This window comes from Trachemys scripta, chromosome 12, assembly GCF_013100865.1.
Source record: "Trachemys scripta elegans isolate TJP31775 chromosome 12, CAS_Tse_1.0, whole genome shotgun sequence".
Classification (NCBI taxonomy): domain Eukaryota; kingdom Metazoa; phylum Chordata; order Testudines; family Emydidae; genus Trachemys; species Trachemys scripta.
In genome coordinates, this window is record NC_048309.1 from 12,878,733 (window position 1) to 12,901,426 (window position 22,694).

The window sequence follows — 22,694 nt, forward strand, 5'->3', positions numbered from 1 at the left end:
CGGAGGAGGAGGTGCCTGACGACATGTACCCAGAACCCGCCGCGACACTGTTTTGCATCATTCAGGCATTGGGATCTCAACCCACAATTCCAATGGGCGGCGGAGACTGCGGGAACTGTGGGATAGCTACCCATAGTGCAACGCTCCGGAAGTCGACGTTAGCCTCGGTACTGTGGATGCGGTCCGCCGACTTAATGCACTTAGAGCATTTTATGTGGGGACACACACAATCGGCTGTATACAACCGATTTCTATAAAACCGGCTTCTATAAATTCAACCTAATTTCGTAGTGTAGACATACCTTAAGGCACTTACAGCCTGCAAACATACACTTGCTTAGCTTTTGGCATGTCATTTGTCCTTTTGAAGACCTATTGTCTGGGACTACTCATGCTTAAAGTTAAGAACAGGTAAAAGGATTTTCAGGAGATGGGGATTAACAGCGAAGGTTTGAAACACTCCATCCCCCGCAAGGAATAGGAACATGATCCTAGGGGAAAAAAAATCTACAAACATATGCGCTACATTTTACTCAGATCAGCATTAGGGCACTGCAGTTAGGTTGATGTTGGAGTCAGTGGGACTTAAGCATGTTGCTTAAATGCGTTGCTGAATTGGGGCTAGATCTGTTTCCTCTACATAAGGCAACCCCTTGTCATTTTTATGCATCTCCAATAATATTGTCCACAGATTCTATAATCAACAATATGCAGTTATTACAGCCACATGGTTTGCTGTGGAGCATTAAATTCCCAAATCTGAATTGTCTTCATTTATATGTGAATCAGGTAAAATAACCCTGAATACAATTGCCATTTCCATGGTATCCAGATCCCCGCGTACCTGAACAGCATCCGTGATGGTCATGATAATTTTCATGTTTTTTTTCCATTAAGTTAGCAAATAGTTTTCTTTTTGAGAGATGCTCCACCCCCCCCACCCCCGAAATAGCCGTTTTTGTTAGAAATAATAACAGCTTTCACTTGTTTTGTGGCTCAGTTGGCATGGTCTCTTCCAATTAAAAAAAATCATACTCTGTAGTCAATATCTACATCTTTGTGTGAATATCCTAGAGCATTAATTAAAAAAAAATAATATCCAAGTACTTCATTGGCAGGGTGTTCTAGCCCCCCTAGAGGGAATGAAGCTTTTTTTCCTGAGTGGAATTTGATATGAAGACATGTTTCAATTTTCTCTAACAGGCTACTACATCAGTGGCCAGGAGTTTCAGAGCTCTCCCTGATTTAACTTCAGAAATCCCTTCCTCCTCCACTGCCTTCTTTATTGACTTTGCATCTGCCGTTTTTTAATGTCTGCTGAAGTCAAAAGTATTGCAATAATTTAAGACTTACTTGTAAAGGTAAAGAACTGCCACATCCTTGCCCTCATTTGCTCTTCTGATGACATACTGATCGTGGTTAGGCATTCCTGGCTATTTTGAGCATTTCTAAGTCGTAAGGACTCCTAATCTTTCAGATCATAGAAGATGACTTCCATATGATTCTGAGAGTCCATTCCTGCCAATCCTTCTTCGTGAAAGTAGTCCTCCTTCATGTGACCCCTTTTATACAAACATGTCACCAATGGCAGGAAATGCAGACTGCTTCTTGCTAACAAAACTAGAAATGTTGCCCTGCAAATATATAGTGTCAACACAAATACGATATGGGTTATGAACGTTCTTAGATTGTTCTGAGCGTAACACCTTACTAGTCAGAAATGTATGCTAGCCTTTTAGTTTGACTTACTACAATTCAAATATAAATGCAAATTGTGGCAGAAGGGAAATTATATCAAAAAGAATCAAACCCTGGGACCTCTAAAAGAGACCATACTGTGCCCTTGCTGTAGAGCATAAAGAGGCTGGCGAGTATTCCTAGAAAATGCTTACTTCCTTATGCAAAAAGTCACGGCTGCTGATGCCTCAGCAGAACCACAAACCAACTTCAAGCTGCTCACTTAAAAAAAGAATACGTCAGCAAAAAATCCAATCCAAGCGCTGATTCTGCATCGTGCTGAGTGGCATAAATTCAAATGGTGAAATTCTGGGTGAAATCCTACCCCACTGAAGTCAATGGAAGTTTTGCCATTGACTTCAATGGGACCAAGATTGACCGTAAGTTAATTTCCTAACTGCCAGAATGCTTACCGGTAATAAGAAGCTCTATTGCCAAAAGTTCTGCTGATCACATAAATTCAAACGTCCATTCTTTCAATATTACTGGTTGCTGTATACTGTAATTAGAACCAGCCATGATACTATGAAGCTGAATAGTCTATTTCGTTCAAGGAACTTCTAACAAACAAGAAGCCTCTTCTTGGAAATCCCTTCCTCCTACTCCTGCACCTTAGCTCTTACTCACATATGTGCGGCCAATGTATGTGAAACAGTTTGCAGCACTGAGCCCGGGCAGTGTACTTTGAAAATAGTTACATTAATGTAGCTGACACTACATAAATATGCTCTAGGAACATTACTGCACCTCTTTTTGAAGGAAAATAAAATGAAATGACTGGAGTTGTACTCTGAATAACTATACTGTAATTGAAAATACCTCTGCTGCTGTTTTTCATTTATACCTTACACTTACAGGGTGAAATGCCTGCCTCTGCAGGGGTGTAAGCAGGCCTTGTGCTGGCTGCATGCCCAGGGGTGAATTTCACCCATGAATTTGATTTCAGTCAAGGACAGTCAGCAACAATTAAGTTATGAAAAACTCCCACAAGATAGTAAACCTGGTTTTACAAGCTTTTTTACAACTGGGGCAAATGAGACACACACAGACTAATGTCCAGATTTCCAAATTTGTGCATGCAATATGGGCTCTCTGTATGCGTATAGGTATATGAAAGTCTGAGACTAAGTGACTTGCTTAGGGATATACAGCTAGCAAGTAGCGGAGCTGGGAAAAGAATCTAGGAATTCTGATTTCCAATTCCAAGCATTGACTCCTCTATGATCACCCCCTATAGATGTTTGGGTTTATCGGTTAGTTCAGTTGTTTTCCATCTTTATATCACACAGTGCCTTAACACACTGCTTAAAAAACTCACTTAAAATAAAATAAAAAACACATAGGATAAAATATAAGGCCTGGCTTGACAAAGCCCTGGCTAAGATGATTTAGTTGGGTTGGTCCTGCTTTGAGCAGGGGGTTGGACTAGATAACCTCGTGAGGTTTCTTCCAACCCTAATCTTCTATGATTCTATGATTAAATATTGCAGTGTTTACTCAGGCAAAACTCTCTGTGTAGCTAATTTAAATTTTGCCTGAGAAATGACTTCAGAAAACACAAAAGTGATTTAAAATAGAAATTTGTTTGACTCTTCAATGGTTCTTCAAAGCATTAACTCCAGTCATCTAGTAACAGTCTGTCATTAATGCTGAAATTGAACTTTGTTATTTGGAGCCTTGCCATTTAAAACAACCCGACGTCTTACTTTGTTGTCAGGAATTAAGCTGATTAAGAATATTAAAAACAAACAACCCCTTTTTTATTATGGATGTCATGATCTCGCCGTACCAAAAGGACAAGAATAAACTCGGTATTAAAGTACAATTGTTATTGCATTTGATGGCGTAACCATGTAGAATCTTCAATGTGTTGAGCTAACTGCCTCTTTTCTGCCATCTTTGGACATATAACGGTCATAGAGGGCCTAATTGTGGCCACTTCAGTGCATTTGCAAAAAGGACGAGAGAGAATACCCCCGGCATACTCACACAGAAGGTAGCTGTGACTTGTCTGAAGGCCTGCAGAGAGCAAAAAGGTGGGAGGGATCTAGTGCTGTCTTCCTCTGGATGCTTGTATATGCTTTAGCCTTCCTGATTTAGAGTAGGACCAAGCATAGAAATATTATATTATCACCAGAAAGTCTGTTTCTGAATGATTTACAAGACGCGTTGAAATCATGCAAGAAACTCTGTTCTCTGAAATTTTTAAATCTTATTTAGGCCACTGGGGTTCAGATAATTCCTTAGCAGCATCAGACATGCTGGGCATGTCCTATACAAACCCTCTAAGCACCATCGGAGTTAAATAGTTAAATAGCCAAGCTGAAGTCAATGGGACGTTTTCGATTGCCTTTTAACAGAGCCAGGATTTCCTCCTGTAAATCCAATGCAGGTATCCTCAAAAACACTCACAATTTGGATTTGGTCCTCTACTCCTTTCTTTCTTGAGTAGTTTGTCTTTACTATTTGGGTATCCCCATAAAATACACCAGTAATTATTGTATCATCTGTATTTCAATAAATCTTATGACAGACGTTTTAAGAGAAGAAAAATGACAAGGGTATATCAGTAGACAAAGATGTCTATTCTCTGAATGATAGAAATTAGTGATTTTGATGGACAGTATTTGAATGAATGGAAACATTACACTACTTAATTGCTAGATGAATTTATTGTTTTCCTCCTTTCCCCTTTTAAAAGCATTTATTTTCACAGTTTAAATAACAGATATTTGTTGTACTTGACAGCTTTTTCTTTGAACTAGAAAGGTTTGCATGAAAATTACAGAATGGAAGATTTGGTAAAATTATCCAAAGGTTATGGAAAATTGCTGTTAAATTGCTATTCTTTTTTTCATCTCAGCAGGGGCTGTAGTTAAGTAATAGGGGAAGCATCCTACGCTATATATAGTTAATTTGGTAGTGTTTGAGGGACCTCTGAGATGAATCTGTCCTCCTTGAAATTCCTCCTCCAAACTCACTTCTTCAAAGCCTTTCACTGCTGTTCTCTCCAGTACAGTATGTCTCCATTAGAGTGGCTGATCGTTGTTTGTATTGTGGTGGTCTGAATTTGATTGTAAATTCTTTGCTCCAAGGACATTTACCGCTGGTCTGTTTGTAAAGTGCTACAAATACTTACAGTAGTCTATAAATAATAATGAAAAAGAGTAATAATGAAAAATGATTGGAATTTATTTATTGAGTTTATAGACTGGAATAGCAAGACATGTTAGGAACACGGTTTATCTAATGTATTGCCGATGCACTATTTAAATGCTAAAATGATTTAGGAACAAAGATAGAAAAATACCTTTTATAATCTTTTACCAAGGAAATGATATATGCACCGTACAGGGGAAAAGCAGCACACATGGCATTGTGCCTTATTCAGTGTGGTAAAATAGTGCGCAGCTGCTAAATAATATGGACGTTCCTAGCATGATCTTCTTAATATTTAATTCAATCCTCAGAATCTGTGTACCCTTTTTTTCATCCATGATGCATACTTTAACAGGGATAAATCAAAATGCTGTCTTATATTCTAATTTTAAACTGCTGCTTTCTATGAAAAAAGCAAAAATTGTAAGTGATCCACACTGCTCTTCTTGCCAAAGTCCTTATATCAGTAGAGGAATTTTGAAAGTTTGTAGGGGGAGCCTATGGATGAAAAGCTCAAATATGCATAATATTTGCCTCGGCACTAAATGAAAGGTATTCTTTTCTATTAGTATTCTGTCCTAGCGATATGCAGGGCTGCCAGTGTTGAGGCCTACCAGAGGCTAAAAAACCATGAAAAAAAAATCTCACATTGTTTTGCTTTCATAAAAAGTCATTACAATATTTGACCAGATGACTCTCACTTTCTATTTGCTACAAAGTTTCGGCTACTTCTTATTATTTATTATTTTAGTCCAAAAATGTTGCTAACATATTGGCTGAAAATGATTACTGTAAATAAGAAGATGTAAAAAAGGAGAGTGATCAGTTGTGAATACGAAAGACACCCGCTCCATAACTTACCAATTGCTAAAGCAAGTTAATATTTGCTAGAAAAAATCACTCTAACACACTACTTAGGTTGTGAGCACTTCGGGGTGGAGGCCATCTTCTTGCTCTGTATTGTACAGCACCTAGCACAACAGAATCCTAGTCCATGATGGAGCGCCTATAAATACAAATGACACATTATCATATAGTGCATTACTAGCCTCAATGCTTTAAAAAATAGATTGAGTCACAAAGTTTAAGGCCAGAAGGGACCACCAGATTATGGGCTAGTCTACACTAGAAGCACATACTTAATATGAACAACCATTTCATAGTCTATAGTTCTTGACCTTACAAATAGTGAACTATGTAAATTAGAGAGAAATTTAGCTGAAATATTTTGAATATCTCAAATTTAAATTTAAAAATATCTCAAATTATTTATGAACTTTCCACAAACAGGAAAAAATGATGAAAGTCTTCTTTCAATGATGAATGACTTCATTTATTTGTTGCATTTGTTATTTGTTGTTCACTCAGGTCTTAAAGCCAGGAGGAAATAAGTCACAAACTGCTCTCAGTTACATGAATGTAAATCCAAAATAATTCTATTGGTGTCACTATAACCAGTATAAATCTGGAGTACTTCCAGTGACACCAGTGGAGTAACTCCAGATTGACAGTGGCATACGTGATAGCAGAATTTGGCCCAAAGTATTAAGATATGTTCAGCACTCCTTGGTGTGTTTGAGGTGGTTACTGGATCTGTGAAGATAGCTGTGGTGATCTGTGGATTTATTGTATATAGTTTTCTGTAGGGTTCCATTGCTGAAGCTGATTGTGGTGTCCTGGAAGTTGATGCTGGTGTGGGAGTGTTCGAGAGAGAGAGTTTAATGGATGGGTGGTGGTTGTTGAAATTGTGGTGGAAATCTGTGAGGGAGTTTAGGTCATTTGTCCAGAGGATGAAAATATCATTGGTGTATCTCAGGTATATCATTAATTTTTCTGGTGCATTTGTCCAGAAACCCTTCTTCAATGTGGCCCATGAAGATGTTGGCATACTGAGAAGCCATCCTAGTACCCAGGGCTGTTCCTATGGTTTGGACAAAGTGTTTGTTGTTGAATGTAAAATTGTTATGGGTGAGGATGAAATGGATGAGTTTGGAGATGTGTTTGGGGCAGATATCTGAGTGTTGTTATCCATTGTCTTGTAGATATTTGAGGCAGTGATGCCATCATCATGAGTGATGTTGGCTTATAGGGAAGTAACCTGTATGGTGGCAAGGATGGTATTCTGAGGGAGGTTGTTAATATTGCAGAATTTCTGGAGGAAGTTGCTTGTGTATTTATGGACTTTTTAAAAGAACCATTAAGCTCATAATTAGTCAGTTGAATTAGTTTTGGATTCCGCCAACAAAATGTTTATCTAGCTAAGAACCACAGGGCCAGCTGTCTAAAAGACAAGTTAGTTTGTACAAGAGCCAACAGACAGATAGGGAAAAAGCCAAATCTGTCAGTAGTCTAGTTAGCTTGAGAGTCTGTCAGCCAGTAAAGCAATGAGCCATTTAGAAAAGGCGCCATCACATTGTATTTTAGAGCCACCATCTACATTCTTACATCTCCACCTTCCATTCTTATATCTATAGCCCTCTGTTCACCACCAAAAAAATCTAATTTTATATGGCTGCCCATTATCTTAAAATCAACATATTCTGATGGATAGCTAGAACAAAAGAGAGACCATTAAGCCTATAAGGTGGCTAAGTAGACAAGCAACCAGCTATGTAAAAAATGAAGTTAAAAATTCAGCAACTCCAGAAAGCTGCAGATTGATAGAAGAAAAAGTGTTATAAAGATAAAGTAAGTGTAGTTAGAAAAAGGTAAAAGGAAGTAAGGCTTCAGTTATCCAGAGATAAGCAGGATTCTTAGGACCTCTGGGAATAAATTAGCACTCAGAATACAGAGAAGAAATTTGGGGTGGATTCCTTGTCCCTGTTGTAAGCCAAAGAAAGTCATTATTCAAAGTTACATGTATTTCCCTAGTGATCTGGAATAGACTGTGTGGAGTATTGACACAAGCTATATTTAATGTAAGGTTACAAGCCAACTTGTGAGAAAGATTTTAAAGTTAAGTCTGGCATTCCATCCTTAGCTCATTCCTTTCCATCTGCGTATTGAAGCATGCCCTATCTGGCAGAGAAAAATCATTGTGCAAAGGGCTCTAAAGTACCATTGGTTTTAATTAAAGATGGGTGATGGCCTTTCTCTCTCTATATAAAAAATTTGCTTAGTCTCACTGACTTTCCATTACTGTAATATTGTTGCTATTAATTTCCTTTTTTTTAAGGGAGAAAAAACTCCCTGCTAGAGGGAGCTATGAGATTAAGCAACTCCCTGCCAGATGAAATAAGAATGACCACTAACTTTATTGCTTCAAAACTAAAAGCAAACCCCATCTTTTCAATTTAGTCTTCCCATGGCATCTCCATCAGAGATACCACATTTCATACAGTTACTAAACCCCCTCCACCCCCCCAAACCAGCAACCTACAATTACCGATAACTTTTAAGCTTGCTCCCTACCGGCTGGGCTGGAAGCAAGAGAGTATCTTTGTCTTTTGCTTCTTGTAGCAGTGATTGCAATACCATGGTGATAGGTGCTCAAATAAGCACTTTCATAGATAGGTATAGGAGGATGGATTATGCTAATAGCTGTTTGTTAACTAAATAGATCATTATGGGAATACGTTCAATGTTCTAGAATATCAAAGGCTGTGACCCAGCTAGCAGCTCTGCACAAATAGGCCCCTCGTGCTGACATGGAGTCCCTTTGCAGTCAGTAAGGCTTCGTATGAGCAGGGCCGGCTCCAGCGGCAAAAAAAAAAAAAAAAAGCCGCTTCATTCTTCGGTGGCAATTCGGCGGCAGGTCCTATCCTCCGAGAGGGACTGAGGGACCCACCGCCGAATTGCCTCTGAAGAGCCAGACATGTTGCCCCTTTCCGTTGGCTGCCCCAGGCACCTGCTTGCTGTGTTGATGCCTGGAGCCGGCCCTGAGTATGAGTGTAGGAGTCTGCTTGCATAGAACTACTTCCAGGATGAAGGTCAAAGGTAACAAAGGCCCAATTCTGAAACTTGGGAATCTAAATTAGTGTGCCCACTTCCACATTTAGATGGGCTGATTAGTTCTTAGGCACCCAAATATCTATTTTAACTGCCACCAGGAGTGCCAGATTGGTGGGTCTTGGTGCCATGAGCAAATATTTAAATAATAAAGCGTTTGCCTTGTTTTGTTGATGATATTGATATTATATCTGCTTTTGCACTGCCAAGTGCACTAGTATCAACGTTTTCTTAACCTGATTAGTATTTTTTCCTGGAGGGAAACATTAAAAAAATCAGAAAGCATCATGTTGCATTTTGACTTTTACTTCACATTACTGTTCTGCACTAGAGTTTTCTGGATGACCTCTCCACTGTTTTGCCTGGGGCCGGGGAAACGTTAGAGGTACCGTTTTCCCTTCAATTATTGAGCTTTGCTGCCATGTGGGAATTTTTTTTGGTCCTCTATTCTGCTGCTTTCTCCTCTTTCCCCTTTTTCCACCCTGCAGGTGGGATATTATTAAAAACAAGATTTTAGTTCTGTTCCAGAGCTCTTGAATTTGTCTTATTCAATAATGTTACTTGGGTCATCAATATCTCACTTTTCCTTTTATTAGCAGAGTACTTTATTGAAACCTTATTAGTGTGTTTCTATTTTTAACTGGAAATAAAACTCCTCACTGTGATTTTATCAGATTTTATAAGATAAATAATCCTGAGGTTCTTCTGTACTGGGCTGAAAACTCTGAAGGAAAACCCAGGTATTGAAGGAAGTGGTGGTTGATACTTTTTACTCTGAGTCAATATACTATCAATGATATGAAATACCACTCATAATAATGAGCTGTTACAGGGCCTGATCCAATGGCCATTGAAGTCAATAGCACATTATAACCAGAGATCTCTAAGTGCTTCATATAGCCAGGTAAGTTCTATCAGAACCATTTTACAGATGAGGAAACTGAGGGGACATGTCTAAGGTCACACGCACACAAGTTGTCAGAGCCAGGAATTGAACCCAGGGCTTTAACAGCATAGCCACTAGACCACACCACCTCCAGTGTCTGTAACAGCCCTGATGATGCCAGAGTTGTCATCTTTCAAGTGAAATATGAAACTGAAGTTAGATGTCTCACTATTTGTTCACAGAATGACAGCAACTGATAAGGGCTTTAAAGTCAATTATTAGTATTTTTCTTATTTGGAATTTACTGTGCAAATTGAGAGACAGTTTTAGCCATATTTTGTTACATTTTTGGATGATTCTTCCAGAATAGATTGTGAGCGGAAGCACTTTGTTTATGAAAAGTTTGATTTTTAAACAAGTTAGGCATATAGCTGTGCATGCGAAAAGTATATCCAATTATGTTCCTAATTTGCATTCATATTTACTACAATTAAGTAGTGAAATTAGATAACTGCACACACAAATGGCCATAATTAGTTATCTGCATGATCAGCTACTGATTTGCATGTACAATCAAGATACCTGCATGCACAAAACATGTGCACAATTAAAAAAATAATTAGACCAGTAAGGCCTACTTTTCAGCATGGGTGGAATTTCGGGGGGCATGGGAGGGCATAGCCCCCCTGCAACTATATATATATACTGTTAGTGTGGGAGGCATAATTTAAAGGTTCAGCTGCTCCCTGTACAGCTTGAGTCAGTCCTCTCCCCCACAAGCAGGCCCCCTCCCACCCTCAGGGCATGTGGTGCTGCCATGTCTGACTGGGAAGTGGTCAGCGATGAGGAGTCCCATGCCAGGAGCCAGCCAGCAGCCCCCCCCACAGGCGGAGTGGTGTCAGGTGCCAGAAGGTGAAGCAGAGCCACCGGGTGGAGGGTGAGGAGAAGAGGCTGGCCCCAAGAGGTGGCAGCTCCCAGCGCAGCTGGAGGAGGTTGGAGGGTTCATGGCCATTCCTGCTCCGAGCTGCCACACCTCGTGATCTGTGGCTATTGGGCCCCCTGGACCGGGGCTCGGCGGTGCTGCTCTGTTTCTGCCTGGACAATGCCGTGATCAGGTAATGGCTGGGCCTGGCCTCTGCCTGGCACTGGCAGCCAGGGCCCCCGGGCCCTTCCCTCATTCCTGGGCAAGGGGTGCCTGTGAGGCACCCCAGGTGCTGGGTGGGTGACTGGGGCAGGGCTGCCAGGTGATGAGCTCAAGGCACTCAGCGGGCTGCTGAGGTGAAGGGTGTCAGTGGGGGCTGGCTGTGGCAGTGGCTTGTAGCATAGCTTGTCCGGTCTCCATGGTCCCTTGACTGGCTTGGCTGTGCCAGCTGCTGTGCAGGGAGGGGGCCTGGTGGCACCATGTGACCGAGCATGGGGCAAGCTCTAAATCAGCAAGGAAAAGCATACACAGTAGTGAGGCAGCCTCACTCCCCGAGCCCCTGGAGGCTGCATGGTTTCCAGCCAGGCCTTTTGAAGCCCTGCCCCCCAGCTGGGGGCACCTGTGCATTAACCACACCATAGTACTGCTTAAATCCCCCCCGGGTCCATGTGCGAGACCTGAACAAACATTGGGGCAGGTGCCTGGCCCCACAGACCAGTGGCGACCCCATGGCAGGCCCAGCTCTGCAAGCCTTGGGTAGGCATGGAATTCGCACCCCTCCCCCCCGGATGCACTCCCCATTGGCCTGGCTGGAGCTGTCCCCCCCCAATATAGAAGGTAAATTATGTCTATGCTTTTCAGACTAACCTTAACCCAGCTTCCCTTTTTGTGCCTGCATGTCTCTATCTGATTAGGTATTTAGACATCTAAGGTGAGATATGCTAAATCTGAAAATTGTGGTTGCAAAATTGAGCCTCCAAATATTTGTGCCTGCAAGTTGGATCATATTTTATCTTCCTCACTCTCTTATTTCTCATGAGGGCTTTACTTATGTTGACCAGTACAATAAACAAGGTTTCATTTCTGTCCTCCCTTTTTCCTATTTCTGATCTCTCCACTTGAGCTGGTCAAAATTTTTTCAATTTGATTTTTTTCAATGGAAATTATTGTTGACATTGTTTTATTTTGAATGGAAAAATGAAGACATTTTCATATTTTTTTCAATATTTGGAAATATTCGATGGAATTTTCAAACTTTTCAAAATTTTGAAATTTCAGAATGTAAAAATAGTATTCTTTCTGAAAAAAATCACAACTTTTTCACTGCATTTTTGACTAGTTCTGTGTGCATCTGAACTACAACATTGTTTTTGGCATGAAGTAGATAACCTTTTCGCGGGACTGGTGAAATGATATGGAATAAAATTGTAAATTTTTTTTGCATGTGCATAATTTCACAGATTTTTTTTTTTTTTTACTGTTTTCACACAGCATTAGTATTTGGCAAAAGAATCCACTACACAGATGTTGCCATGTGGTAAGAACCTTTTAGCTGCAGACTTTCTACATAAAGAGCAATATTTTGGTATGAGTCTTCTTCATCTCTTTTTGTTCTTGTCTCTTACTGCTTCTGGCTCTTCTCAATTTGAATGTCCTATTCATCTCTGTCAGTGTCCGGTTAAGGAGAAGGTATCCACATGCAGTCTGAAAACAACACTAAGGCTTCTTTAAATCTGAGTCCTGCTTTCTGTAGTTTATGAAGAATGACATTTATTCCTGGATGGTTATTAAAGTTCAGGAGTCTAAAATCTAAGCATTTTATATGCTCATGGCTTTTCAAAGACTTTGCAAACAATCGTGGACTTAATGTCCCATTGACTTCAATACACCAGCATGTTTTCCTAAAACACTGCTCCACCGTGTTTGCCCTGAAAACACGGTTCAGCAGATGGCGAGTTTTTCAGACTTAGGAAGGTTTCTCAGCAAATCCTTTTTAAGACTCCTGAAAGGCTTCTTGCTTCTTGAACCCTTTTATTTTGTCTTTTTGTCACAAGACGGTAGCCAGCTTCTGCTTGCAAACTGAGCTGAGACAAAAAAACTGTCAGTTTCCCAACCATCCTGCTCAACACAATGGCATCAAATCTTCCACATGTGAATCAAAATCCAATCCAGGAGTCCCCTGCATTTAGGAGCCAGGAAAGATGGAACCAGACAAAATATTATTATTGAACAAGAAAGGAATGAATGCTATTGTTATTTAACAATTTGATCAAAGACTGGTGTGCTACCATAATGGTAAGTTCATAGAAATATGCTGTACCTATATTCTCAAAATAGGCCACTGTTTGCTGTTGTTAGGGAAGAAAATCTATTGTATAGTGTTCAGCTTTTAGAAGGACTGCACCTTTTTTTTAACCAATGGCCAGAATACGTAGAGGGTCCTGCAACTAGAATATCAATGGACCATTGCCATTGGCTGGAGGAAACAGCAAGGAAATATGTGCTCCAGAAAACAAACCCCATCCAGGTTTAAAACAACCTTAAAACAGGGAATCCGAGGCAATGCCACTTGCCTACTCCTCTAACATCCTATGTTCATCCTTTCAGGATACACTAAAAAGAAACACCCTTCAACTCATATGCAGTCTCTTACAAAAACGTTACCAAAAGGAGCCACTTGGTAGCGCCATCAAATAAAATCCAGGGACGTTCATCTTCAGCGATGGGAAGTCCAAACGAATAGGTTCATTTTCTAGCCAATCATTGGTCAGCGTTTGTTTTTGAGTAGGGCTGCATTCCTTCACATGCTGCGATGAAAAGGTGTGTGTGTGTGTGTGTGTGTGTGTGTGTGTGTGTGTGTGTGTGTGTGTGTGTGTACATCTATCTGCCCGGTGTAGCCGGCAGAAGTGTGCACTGCAGGATGTTCCAGTCAAAATCAAGTCATGCCATTGTGCTATAAATCCCTGACCCATTGCACATTCACAGCAGCGTTAGACCATTGTCCTGGCAGATCCCCCCTTCTCTGGAAGTTGTATTCCAGGAAGCTTTTTTTTTTTTTAGGTCAATATTTTCCCTTTCTCCCTTTGAAAGCAATAAATCAACAACAACAAAACGTTGCACGTATTCAAGGGGTGTAAAATGTTTATTGTTTTTTTTCCTAGGCTCTTGAAAGAAGTTACGTCTGGGACGACAAGTGTGTGTGTGTGTGTGTGTGTGTGTGTGTGTGACTGTAGTCTCAGGCTTTCTCTGTTCCGATAGGGGATAGCTGGGCAGGTTTATTATGACATAACTCTTCTGGGAATTGTGGCCAAGAGAGAGAGAACTCCGCTTTGCAAGCGCTCCGGCAGTGATATCAGACACCGAATCTTGGCCAGCTGTGGGGGCAAGCGCCCACCTCTGGAATCAACAGCCCAGTTCCGCCCCCAGCCTCCAGCAGGACAAGAGGGGGCGAGCAGGATCGGACAGAGGGAATCATGGCCACGGCAAATGTTTTTATTTCTTCCTGATCTCTCGCGCTTCTCTCGCTCATCAATAATTCACCTTAGGGCTTTTTTTTTTTTTTTTTTTTTTTTTTTTTAATGTGCGGGGGGGGAAGCCAATCCGGGGGGCGCTGGGAAGCGTGGATGTTTGTTTGCTTTTGTGGGGTATTTTCAGGAGATCGTTAAAGGACAAAGGGTTTTTTTTTTTTTTTTTTTTTAAAGGCAGCTGGGAAGACTTTGACTTTCCCCCCCGAATTGCTGGAAGCGTGCGTGCGAAGCTGCGGCTGGTTGTTTTCCCTGCTGCTGCTGCTGGGTTTGTGGAGAGGTGGAAGGAGAGGCTGGGGCGCTACACGCTGCCTGCCGACGGTGCTGAACATGGGCGCTTCAACCAGGGCGCTGTCCATGGTCCCTACCGTGATTCTCGCCCTGGCTCTCCCCAGCCTCCCGGTCTGGGCGCAGAACGACACGGAGCCCATCGTCCTGGAAGGGAAATGCCTGGTGGTTTGTGATTCCAACCCGGCCACCGATGCCAAGGGCTCGTCCTCCTCCCCCTTGGGGATCTCGGTGCGGGCTGCGAACTCGAAGGTCGCCTTCTCGGCCGTGAGGAGCACCAACCACGAGCCCTCGGAAATGAGCAACAAAACCCGGATCATCTACTTCGATCAGGTAAAGAACATGCTCCCCGCACTGTGTTTTTGGGGCGTGCGTGATTTGAATCGATCCAACACAAGCAGGCGAGGGGAGGAGAGGCGTTAGGGAACCCGTGTTTGCCCAAGTGTTAAGGAGACATTTCCACTTCCCCGGCCAGGGGACTTGCCATCCAGCCGGGGAGCCGGGACTAGCTCCGGCTTCGATAACGGAGCTCATCAACAGGTGTGAGCAAAGCTGCGAGCTTGTTAAAATCCAGGGTCCCCGCTGAAAGTGAGCGGCTGGAAAGTTACTCAGAGGCAGGCTTGGCCATTGCTGGGTATTTTAGAGCCGCACTTTCTGGGTCTCCAGCACTCACGGGAGTCTGGTATTTTATTCAGTTCACCCGATCGAGATCGTCTTCATTGAAATGCCAACACGGCACAGACCAGGCAGGAGAATTCTCGCTTCGCTCTGAAGTCCAGAACAGCAGCCAAGTCTAATTCGCATTGAGTCTTCAAGTACTTTAAAAAAGTTGCACGCATCTAAAGGCTCGACTAAGGGCAATTTAGACAAGCAGCAGGTTTTCAGATAGTTGAGGGGGGAACAGAGACTTTATTTACATTTTAAAAAAGCCTTCAGCTCCCATTGTTTATGTGGACACTCTTCAAATGTTATGATCCTGTGGTATTTCAGTTAAGTTTATGAAACATCGTTTCATTTAGTACTGTAAAGCCAGAAGGGAGTATTCAAGGAGACTGTGAGCTACCTTGAGGTTTGCAGCCTACCTACAGCTTCAATAACACCCCTACCAGAGTAGCTTTTTGGTCCCCTTATATCAGAATACACATGTGCAGTATAGAAGGTGGAAAGGAAAAGCAGTGCCACTAATTTATCATTTGTACGGATTACATTTAGTTAATCCTGAAAACACAGGGCACACATATAGTTTTCCAAAATACCCATCACATCTTAGTTGTATCAGTACAATATTTAAAATCATTTGTCTGAATTTTTAAATAGTTTAAAACCCTAATGTAACCGCCTCCCACATAACCTCAGTGGATGAACAGTCTTTGCAGACAAAATAAAATCATCTTTGCAAAAAATTCCTCTTAAATTAAAAATCCCCAAACCCCAAAACACTGTGGGGGTTTTGATTTAAAAGAGATCATGCTCTTCTTCTAGGACCTTTATGTCAGTTATAAATGAGAAGGGAGGTCTCTTTCACAGAAATAAATAAGTGTCTTAGGATAAATGGTAAATATAGCTGAGATAGACATAGTCATTATGTGAAGTCAACTCCACTCTGAAATTTACATTAAGTCTTGTGAGCTGCCTTACCCACTCTGTAACCAGAAAGACTAATTTCAGCCCTTGGATATTATATAAGATAGCTAATGAAGCCTAGCTAGCTACTTGGAATGATTAACTGCTTGTTAATTGATCCTACTAAATTACTCTTTTTAAGGTTCAGAGACTCTTATACTCAGCCTAGAGAAGGGCAGTCACTAGGCTTTTCTGCACTAAAGTAAAGACAAAATGTGCTTAGAATTCTTGAATTTATTCATCACATTGTCAATAATCTTTTCAGGATGCAAGAAGACCTATGGGGATGTGTAGGAGACTTGGAAATGTGCAAAGCAACCAAGAGTTAGCCCTTTTTATGTGAAAGGAAAGACAGGGAGAGGTTTAAAAGCTGTTTTCTCAGATGCAGCTGATGCACCCAAAGTTTCAACATTGTTTCATTAATTCCTGGGAATTAGTTCACAAAATTTCAAATGATTTTTTCCCTCTAAAATCCATAACTTGTAATACTACTATTTTCATCTCAGTCGTACCTATGAATACACACACACCTGCACTCCTGTTTCATCTACCAGCCTGGTGCTAGAGCAGATCCAAAATAATTGAGACTGAGAGTTATTTTCCTTACTATATCATATCAAGATACCTCACATAGGGTAATTTAGAATGCTAGAATTAAGCAAACTTCCTGGTTATTCCCACTGACTTTTGGGAAGTGTGTTTCTTTAAGAGAACTTGAAAATATGAATTAAAATAAAAGATAAATAATTCAGAAGAAAGAAGACACTTCATTATAGAAGATATTTAACATGTGAAGGTTATAGTTGTTTAATGTCTTCTCCTTGGTTACTTGCCTTTAGTCATTTAAGAAAGTCTAAGTTGTTAGAAAAGTGTTTACAGTTAGAGATAGAGCAGAAAAGAGAAATAGCAAATATTTGTAAATCCAGGGTTGTTTAAAATAGGTAGGTCAGGTATTTTGGCAACTCAATCCACCTTCAACCCAGTGTCATGAATGATGTCATTCATATATGTACTGCCTCATAGCTTGATACTTTCAGGGATGATGACATTGCCTTGACCAGTACTGATTGGCCAACGCTAATACGTTACTTCTGCAATTATTGGTGTTTTGAGTAGGTATTGTGGGACTAATGGGAAGATATGCTATCCCCCTAATTATCTAATACCTACTATACCCACAGATAGGTCTAATATTTGGAGATATCTACAGGCAGCCAAGTTGGACAGGTATTTCTATGCTAGTTGATTTTTACTAAAGTTATACTGATAAATATGACTTACAAATGAAACCAAACCATAATTTTATATTCCATATTTTAATGTCAGTGAATATAAGAATAAAAACAGAATTCTGTATGTCATGCAGTTAGATGGAGAAAAATGTGATTGGATGTCTTGCTCTTTTATATTGAATAATTGTATTAATTCCCATTATGTATTTTTATTTGTAGATCCTAGTAAATGTGGGCAATTTTTTCACATTGGAGTCTGTCTTTGTAGCACCAAGAAAAGGAATTTACAGTTTCAGTTTTCATGTAATTAAAGTCTATCAGAGTCAAACAATCCAGGTATGTTGATTTAACGTGAGAAGTGTATATGTAAATTGTTTACATTCTAGAATGAGAATAAAATGGTGACTAAACAAAATATCATTACACATGGTTCACATAAAAAGAGCATTTTTTGGTTCATTTAGAAGCCCAATGACTTTATTGTATTACGTTCCTTAATTGTACAGTATAGAGTATACATTTGAAATGAATGGATACAACAAATGTAGGGCCAGATCTTCAGCTGATGTAAATCTTCATAGCTTCATTGCTCTGTTCATTCACACCAGATGAAGATCTGGGCTAGACTGTTTAAAATAATAAATATAAAGGTCACCCATGACTAAAATACACTTTTTAATTTAACTCAATTGAGTGAATCCCTCATAACAATCTTATATAGCTAGTTAGAAACTAGGTGAAATCCATTGTAATGATCTCTAGGTTTCTGGGGACACATTCTGTCTAAATAAATCATCTTCATTATTGGTAATTTTTTCTAACATGAACCTCTAGAAACCACATGATGACATCAAGTAGCTGTTTAAAAAATGGCCTTACTGTGGGCCAGGACTATTTAACTTGATTTTACTGGGCCATTACTATAATATTATAAATCTTCAGTGATGATGGTGGTGGGGGTGGCTGTCTTAGAGGGGTTTGCTATTATTTTACTGTGTTACGTTGGAAAAACACAGAAAACTATACTTTACTTTGCAGTTCAATAGCAATGTTGAGCTCATAGTCTGACATACACACCTGCCCTGAGAACCAACCTCTAGGATCCTGAAACTCCTCCCATTAAGCCAAGAGCTTAACTCCCAAAGGGTGAAATTCACCCCATGGTCAGACTGTGGGGCTACCGTGCAGTCCCTCATCACAGAGCTGGTATGCTGGAATAGTGGCTGAAGCTTCCATTGAGACCACTGGATCCATGGAAAACATGATCTGTGGTTTCTCTTTGATCTGCCTCTTTTCTAACTCTAGTCTTCCCTGAACAGGGCCTTTTGTACTGGCCTATGTGAGAGTGGGGAGACCTTTTCTGCCACAGGTATATGATGCACAGGCACCTGTGGGTGGTTGCTCTGCATGTAGGATGCCTGTACACCCCCTGTGCAGGATTCAATGGATCAGATTGGTGCAAGAATCCTCTGCATCATAGGTGAATTTCATCCTAAAGATATGAAGTGAAACCTTGGCCTCCACTGAAGTCAATGGCAAAACTCCCATTGACATCAGTGGGGTCAGGATTTCATCCATAATCTATTTAAAGGATATATATTTAGCTCAGACTTTTGTTCTTTCTACGCTATTAAATGTGTATTTGATGGAAGATTAAATGTGTTGTAGAAACACTGTGCCATTAATCTTCTATGTGTTTAACACACCTGTTGGCAAAGGAGGAGATAAGATGTGAATTTTGTTATGGGACAATGCAATTACAGCATGGTTTCCCATGGAATTTCAGCTCATACTTTCATGTTTTTTTCACGTATATGGGCTAAAATGCTCAGAACTGTGGGTTTCAGGCCTGTAATTGAATGTGAAACACAACAGAATTATGTATTTAGGAGTAATTTCTGAAGCCAAAATTTTCAAAAGTGCCCAAAGATTTTGAGTGCCTCAATTTTTGGATGCCTAACCTGAGACTCCTTGAAACTCTTCCACTCTCTGAAAATTAGATCCCTTTGAAGTGTCTCAAACAGCACATCCCAAAGCGAAGGCACCCCAAATCACTAGTCACATTTGAAAATATCTGTTTTATCACTTTAAAATAATGTCATGATGTTTACATGGATAGGGCCTGATTCGTCTCTCACTTCTACGGGTTTAGATCAGGAATTGTTCCATTAAATCCGGTGGACATATACCAATGTAAGTATGAGTAGTACAGGTCCAAAGTTTGCATCTTTTGCATAGCTGCCTTTTTAGCTCTATTTAATTAAATACAATAGACTCTCTCAATCAGGTTGTACTGGTAAATGGCCTTTCATTCTTAAGCCAGTAATAATGCTGGCATCTAAGTCAACTGTTGAACTTCAGTAAGCCCTTCATGTTAAAAGTCCAAATAATTGGAAAAAGGTATTCTCTCCAATGGGATAGGGACCAAGCCTGCTATTTCTCCAGTACTGTGCCAAGGACACCTGTGAGATGCCCAACATGGGAGCTGGTGCACAGGGAGTAAGATAATAGCAGGGAACAGGCAGTGTTCAAACCCTTCATGCACTTTTTGCATGTATCACAGATAAGGAGGGACTGGAAGCTATTGCAGTTGTGCTAACAGACTAAACCAGCTTGAGTCTCAGACCCACACAGACTTGAGCACCACTAAATCACTTCCCACATAACTGGAATTACCATGTCCCTGAAACATCTGTTAGTGTCATTAGAGTGAAATTGGTTCCCTGGAGACGTCTGATTAAGTGGATTTCCAAGATAAGGAAATCCCAATTAAGGGCCAGATTCTGCTGCCTTACTCTACAGGTGCTCCTATTAAAATTAATGGGAGTACTCACCAGTTGGGAATACTTACTATGAACAACCATTTCACAGTCTATCCCTCTGTGACTGCATTACAGTTAAGGCTTCTAAGAAATGTTTGGTAACTAATTTTTGGCAAAAAATAAATTTCACCAATTTATTTAAAAGTTAGAAAATATTTGTGTTTTCTCCTCCATTTTCTGACCAGCTTTGTGAGTCTCTTTGCATCCAAGTGGGTTCAGAAGCCTAGGCATTTGTGCATGACAAAGGTTTGAATAGAATCATTACTGAAATACAGTGGAGTGGCTTATAAAGATGATGATTTGTTCTAGATTTTAAAACCAAATTGCAGTAAAAAACCGAAGAGCAATATATTGAGATTACAGTGGGAGTGAGGTGCCTAACCTGCTTAGGGGCTTTTGAAAAATCCCATTAGGCCCCTATCTGCATCTTTGTGTACCTAAATATTTTGAAAATCTGCCTCCTCTACTGATATGTACATGCAGTTAGATATCTAAATGACCTATGCAAAGAGAGCTAAGGTGATGCAAGTGTCTTACAGCTTCATCTTGCCAGATCATTATCCGTGGATGGGGAGCTCCTATATACCTTTAAAATATTAAAGCTTGTATATAATCATGAATGGAAAGTCCATATTACTTAGAGGAACTAGCATATTATCTGAGCCAAAGCCCATTGACAGCATCCCATTGACACCAATGAGCTTGCAATAGGCACATAAACAATAATACACTTGACAACAGCTCAAACAGTCATATTAACCTTAATTACTCATTTGAAAGGAAATAATGTATACATGCTGTACAATGGGATTTGAACCAGGCCTCACCACTCTTTAGATACTTGATATTGTCAGATGTTTCTCTGTTAACTACAACTTTTCAGTGGGTTTTTTTCTTGTAGGTTAATCTAATGCTAAATGGAAAACCAGTAATTTCTGCCTTTGCTGGGGACAAAGATGTCACTCGTGAAGCTGCAACTAATGGAGTCCTGCTCTATCTAGACAAGGAGGATAAGGTTTACCTGAAACTAGAGAAAGGTAATCTAGTTGGTGGATGGCAGTACTCTACATTTTCTGGGTTTCTGGTCTTCCCTCTGTAAAAGTCAACTTCCCTGTGACATCCATCCAGGTGTGGACTAGTCATTGCCTCTGTTATTTGAAGATCATTTTATCATCATTGGGATTGATGTTTCTTTATTGGTTTCTCATGGGTGAATATGGATTCTATTTATGGATTTTGGCCCTATCTGAACTACTACGAAGTTTCACAGAATTTTGTGTGTTTAAATACAGTATATTTGGATTAAGACTTAAAGCAGACCATAAATATCTATGCTTAATGTTACAGTCTAAAGCTGCCTGCAAGATTTATTCAGATTTCATTTACTGGACTTATTGGATTCATGGGAGAAGTGGATTTTCTTTTCTTTTTAAAAGACTGGCAACTGGGTCTATAATTTAGGAGATTTTGATTTCAGACTTCAATCAAGAGTTAGCGTGTTGCTGCCAAAGAACTGTATATTGATATATTTGGTTATACATATTTTTGTTCTTTTGGACACTATAGACATAATTTATTCAATTTTTTTGAGAAAGATTATTATTGATAAGTGATTGACTTTATTTCTCCTCTACATGTAGTGGGTTGGATGGTTCATCAATATATTTACTCCCAGTCAATGATCATAACGAAGACTCCCCTACTGAAAGCTAAGAAGTTGTTTGTTAATTGGACATGTAGTGCAGATTATAACACTAAAAAAGTGCTTATCAGGGTTAAAAGTGATCAGTCCAGCATATCTCTGCAAAACAGCTTTGCCCTGCAGGAAAGCTCACATTTGTTCTTCAACTTTAATTAACATGATTGATAATATCCACTTTATTAAAAACCGAAGGGATGCCTTCCTTAGACATAACCACTTTATTAGCTGGAGATGAGACCCCTTGTTTTTAATTATGTCTATTTTTCAAGTCTTCTGTTGTGTCAAAGGCATCATCTGTTTTTGCCTTAACTCCACAAATGTGTATATAATTATAAATCATCTGTTTAGCAAATATTCAATCCAAATAGCCGGTACCTAACTTTTTTGTCTTTTTGTACAGGTCGTATGAATTCATAGATTTATTTATTATGTTGCATTACATAATAAAAGTTAATATATTAGCTGGATTTATTTGACCATTGGGTTTTCAAACTATGACGCTCACATGCTGTCTTTGATTAGTTTTAATTATTATATGCAAAGTTAAGATTTTTGGAGTCACAGAAACTGTTCCATGAGGCGGGTAAGCTTTGCCTGGCAGAATCCTAAAGGTAGTCTGCATTAGCTAGAAATAACCTATGCATTTTACTAATAAAACAGTTAGGGTGAAATCCTGGCCCCATTGAAGTCAATGGCAAAAGTCCCACTGACTTCACCCCTAGAGTCTAATCTAAAACCCATTGAAGTCAATGGATCCTGTTGACTTCAGTGGGCTTTGAATTGAGGCTTTGATAGTGGGATTTTACCATTGTGAATTAAAAGCCAATGCAGTCACACAGAAAATCTAATGA

At 40.0% G+C, this 22,694-nt stretch overlaps 1 protein-coding gene across 1 annotated transcript; it reads left to right on the forward strand.

The window, feature by feature from the left end:
- Positions 1 to 14,328: 14,328 nt before the first annotated feature.
- Positions 14,329 to 22,304, forward strand: CBLN4 (cerebellin 4 precursor). Its single transcript, XM_034786597.1, has 3 exons — positions 14,329 to 14,797; positions 17,539 to 17,655; positions 21,043 to 22,304. The coding sequence occupies exons 1-3, from the start codon at positions 14,507 to 14,509 to the stop codon at positions 21,238 to 21,240; spliced, it is 606 nt and encodes a 201-aa protein (XP_034642488.1). The 5' UTR covers positions 14,329 to 14,506; the 3' UTR covers positions 21,241 to 22,304.
- The last annotated feature ends 390 nt before the right edge of the window (positions 22,305 to 22,694 follow it).

Excerpts from the sequence above, each read along its gene's own strand:
- CBLN4 (XM_034786597.1), top strand. The coding sequence starts at position 14,507 with ATGGGCGCTTCAACCAGGGCGCTGTCCATGGTCCCTACCGTGATTCTC. Across the intron at positions 14,798-17,538 it reads GGATCATCTACTTCGATCAG|ATCCTAGTAAATGTGGGCAA; the intron begins GTAAAGAACATG and ends TTTTATTTGTAG. Across the intron at positions 17,656-21,042 it reads ATCAGAGTCAAACAATCCAG|GTTAATCTAATGCTAAATGG; the intron begins GTATGTTGATTT and ends TTTTTCTTGTAG.